Source organism: Phalaenopsis equestris, unplaced genomic scaffold (genome assembly GCF_001263595.1).
Source record: "Phalaenopsis equestris unplaced genomic scaffold, ASM126359v1 Scaffold000800, whole genome shotgun sequence".
In the NCBI taxonomy this organism is placed as follows: Eukaryota; Viridiplantae; Streptophyta; class Magnoliopsida; order Asparagales; family Orchidaceae; genus Phalaenopsis; species Phalaenopsis equestris.
The window spans coordinates 914,092-918,829 of NW_018165240.1; the positions used below are offsets into that span (position 1 = coordinate 914,092).

Genomic DNA, 4,738 nt, shown 5'->3' on the forward strand with positions numbered 1-4,738 from the left:
ATATTTTTTCAATGGTATTACTTAAATATGTATGATCTTATAGGAGGAGAATACTTTGTCAATACATGACAACACTGAACAAGATAGAAGAAAGAACTAGGACATATGAAGGAGATATGTGAGGAGTGAATTCTGCCCTCTCCATATGCATATTGATATTGGAAATAACAAAGAAGACAGTGGATAATATGGTCTTTTCGAAAAATATCTTACATAGATACAGTTCTGCTTCCAGACTCCAATAAAACTTGACACGTGTATCTGGCTGGATCCACCTAAAAAGGACGAAGAGACCCCAATAACATCCCAATAACACTGTTGTGTATTTGCTTGGTTCTCAGGACGGTGTTATTGACAGTGCTCACTAGTGCTATTGTGGTGTTATTGGAGTTGTCTTGAGGGGTTATTGCGGTGTTACAGCTGTGTTATTTTTGTGGTTCTTCGGGCCATGTTATTGACACCGATCGCCGGTGTTATTGTGGCGTTGTTCAAGTTGTTTTTGCGAAGTTATTGAAACAAAACTGTGGTATCTGTGGTATTGCAGTGCTATTGTGATGCTATTTGAGTTGTTTTGCGGAGTTATTGAAATGAAACCAAGGCAACAGTGGTATTGCAGTGTTACTGTGGTGTTAATCGAGTCGTTTTACAATAACATCACAATAAGCGCATTTTTCGTCATTTAGGTGAGTCCAGTCATATACACGTGGCAACATTTTATTAGAGTCCGGATGCAGAGCTACGTCGGGACTCTGTTTGTAACATTTTTTCTTCATTCAGGCCATCTTCCCTCTAGACACTTGATAAAGATAACAGCACTTTTTCCAAGAGACTGGGTTTGTGAGAACTTGATTTTCAGTTCATTTTAAAGATATTTTAAGGCTTAAGAGGTGTTTCTTTGGCAAAATTTACTAAAATTTTGTTAGGATTTAGTCTAAGTCTTGCTGAACTGGATTTAAAAAAAAAAATCACATACATACCATACAATTCTTCTGTATTTACATATCTAACACCCAAAGTTTGATTTTTAGATTTATAACACCTTGGTGTCATAAACTTATGCACGAAAATATGTATTTATATTTTAATCATGAAACGAGAGCGACGATGATATTTTTCATTTGATTTTAAAGATTTGAATGACATATATGTAAATATGAATGTTTAGGCGTTAGATTTGTAAATATATAATAATTAGGTGGTATATATGTAAATGCTTCACCTTTTATCTTTTGAATTTCCAAATTTCTCCTATGTTGGTCTAAAACTTGGATTGAATTAATCATTTGGAAGTCGGATTTAACCAATCTTACTGACATTTAACATGCCGCACAATTACTATTCATTTACACATCTAACACCTAAGCTTTAATTTTTTTACATTTATAACCTTTCATATTGCGGCCTTTTTATGCATAAACAATAGTGTTGTAAATGTGAAAAATTAAAGTTTGACAATTTAAAGAGAAAGAATTTGCAAAAATGCCATTCAATTCTTGTGTATTTACGTATTTAAATCTTGTTTTTTAGATTAAAATATTTTTTAAATATATTAAAATATTGTTATTTATATTAAAATATTTTTTAAAAGAAAATTTCATAACATTTCATTAAAATTTTAATTAGTAATATTAATTGATTATAAAGCTTTATAGTAGTCCGTATTTAACGAATGAATCCAATAGGAACTATTTAACGGGTTTTGACAGCCTTATTTACGGAAAATATTTGTGTACATAAGGGAAAATATTTGCCTACATAAGACGTACGCAGCGCTGCGTACGTTAGAGGTTATTCAGGGGGTACAAGGGGTTATATCCAGGTTATACCCCTCTATAACCTCCGTGTAACTCCCTTGTACCCTCCGTATAACTTATTTGTACTCATAAAATTACAGAAGCACGAAACTAATTTGTAGGTTACAAGTAATTTACAAAGAGGTTACGGGAGGTTACAGAGGGTTATAACCCCGATATAACCCCCCTGTACCCCGTGAATAACCCATGAACGTACGCAATGCTGCATACGTGTTATTTATGGAAAAAAATGACGTATGTCAAACGTACGCAAGAGTTACGTACTTAAAAGGGTACACGAGGGTTACACCGGGATTACAAGGGGTTATAACCCCATTGTACCTCCCGTGTAACTCTCGTGTAACCCCGCTATAATCTTGTAACCCCAATGAATAAAATAAAAGTGCGAGTTACAGGCGAGCTACACGAAAATTACAAAGAAGTTATAACACGCTTGTAATCCCCGCATAACGCCCATGTACCCTATTACATACACATCTCTGCGTGCGATTGACAAAGAACTCAATTTTTTTCCCTTTTTTACTGTGCTCAAAACAATATGCCACAAAACACCGCCCAAAATTTTGAGGATCTCTGAAATCCGAAATGCACACCAGCTGCCGGAAGATCAGAACCGGCCTCCGCCGCTCTCCCAGCTCAAAACATCCGCGCCGCCATCCCCCACTTCCCAAACACCCCAACGAAACCCTAAAATCCTTCGCCGCCGGCGATCCCTCCGCCGCCCTACGCCATCTCCTCTCGTCCTCCAACCCCGACTACCCCTCCTGCTCCTCCGTCCTCTACCGCCTCGCTCGCTCCCGCCTCTTCACCGAGCTCGACACCCTCCTCCTCTTCATTCGCTCCCACCGCATCCCCTGCCCCAACTCCCTCTTCTCCGCTCTCATTCGCCACTTCTCTCTCGCTTCTTTCCCCCACAGAGCTCTCCGCCTCTTCTTCTCCATCCCTTCCTTCAATTGCTCTCAGAAATCTCCCTCTCTCCATACCTTCAACCACCTCCTCGACGCGCTCGTTAACAATGGCTGTCACGATGAATCTAGACGCCTCCTTGATCGCTGCTCTGAATTCGGTCTTCGGGCAAATCATGTTTCTTATAACATTGTCATGAAGGGAAGGTTGCGGAGAGATGAGTATGATGGTGCCCGGCAAGTGTTTGATGAAATGCGCCAGAGAGGTGTCCGCCCGTCAGTGGTCAGCTATAATATGCTCATCGGATTTGCAGGTAAGGAGTAGAAAACAATGCTTGGGCTACTTTTGAAAGAATAATAATAAAGAATATTTACATATCATTCATCTAACATCAAAACTTCAATTTTTACAACCAAATCCTCACCTTACATGCTCCCATTTTCTTAAAAAAGTTATAATGGTGATATATTTGATGTGATATGATAGATTTGGTTGGTATAAACATAAAAAAAACAAACTTTAAGGGTTAGATATGTAAATGTTTCAGGTAATTTTATAAATTTGTTAAGAAAAAGATTGTTGCTTCTATAGGCCAAAATGGGGATTTAAGCAAAGCCATGAGTTTAAAGGAGGAAATGGTGAAGCAAGGGATAGACCCCAATTGTGTAACCTATGCCCTTCTAATGAAAGGATTGTGCTCCTCCAACAACTATGTTGCAGCAAGAAAACTCATGTTCGACATGGAATATCATGGCTGCAAGACCAAAGCTGCAAACTTTGGAGTCCTGATGAGCGACTGCGGCCGGCGAGGCGATTTCGATGAGATGAAGGAGCTTCTGGCCGAAATGAGGAGACGAAAAATGAAACCGGATGAGGTGATTTATAGCATCCTCGTGAACTATTTGTGCGCGAATGGACGGACGGATGAGGCTTATAAGGTGCTGGTGGAGATGGAGGTGAGGGAGGGATTGCGGCCGAGTGCGGCTGTGTATAGAATGATGGTGGATGGGTTTTGTAAAGTTCAGGATTTTGAGAGGGGATTGGGGGTTTTGAATGCCATGTTGGTGGGGGGGCATTGCCCTCGTTTGGAAACTTTTGGGGCTTTGGTTTTGGGGCTTGCTGGAGGTGGGAGAATGGAGGAGGTTTGGTTTGTGTTGGAGGAGATGGAGAGGAGGAAGATGGGGTCAGGGTTAGGGTTAGGGGCATGGCGTTCTTTGGTTGAGGGAGCTTGTGGAGAGTTTCATGGTGGTGGTGATGAGCTTTTGAGGAGGTTGACTCTGAAGGGATTTGCGGGAGGAGATGAGGGATGAAATTTATTCATTTTCTTCTTCATAACCTTGATCTCCTAGGCTTATTTCTTTTATACCCTGAAGATGGAGAAAATATTACGTGCAACACATTGCATGTTCGGAAGATGGCCCAGATGCGGCCGCGTTGCCATGTATCGCACGATGGCATATCCAGACAGTCATATGGACGTGCAGTCGCTGCACATAATATTTGCTTCAAAATATGAATTTGTTGGTGCAATCCTTTGATTAGGTTGTTGCACCCTATATTTTTATGAGTTAATTAGTTTCGAGGAAATCGTTAAAATGGTCTCTTGATTCTTTGTTGTGGCGAATTTTGTCTCAGAGTTTATAATAGTTTCAATTTCATCCCCAAACTCTTAGTATTGGTTGAAATAGTCCCCAGTGAGGAATGTTTTTTGCCTCCATTAGAGATTAATTTAGCACTTTTATAAACTCTGGGATTAAAACGATCCCATGTAAATAGTCAAGCGACTATTTTGCAATTTACTCATTAGATGCATAACAGAGAGTCTCCCATTAGGATAAGAATCATTGAATCATGATCTTCCTTTGCTATTAACCGCAGTGCAATTCCCTTCTTGATCCATCCATCCTCAATCCTTTAAAGAGTGAAGTGCACTTTTCATTTATAAGTCAGCTGGCATTTATGTAAAAAAATAAAGTTTAGATGTTATATATATATAAATACATAGGAATTGAGTGATA

The 4,738-nt window shown here is 39.4% G+C and overlaps 1 protein-coding gene across 1 annotated transcript; it reads left to right on the forward strand.

The window, feature by feature from the left end:
- Positions 1-2,363: 2,363 nt before the first annotated feature.
- Positions 2,364-4,738, forward strand: LOC110031306 (pentatricopeptide repeat-containing protein At1g07740, mitochondrial-like). The gene is made up of 2 exons (XM_020734447.1): positions 2,364-3,033; positions 3,312-4,738. Exons 1-2 carry the CDS (start codon positions 2,400-2,402, stop codon positions 4,028-4,030), a joined length of 1,353 nt encoding a protein of 450 aa, XP_020590106.1. The 5' UTR covers positions 2,364-2,399; the 3' UTR covers positions 4,031-4,738.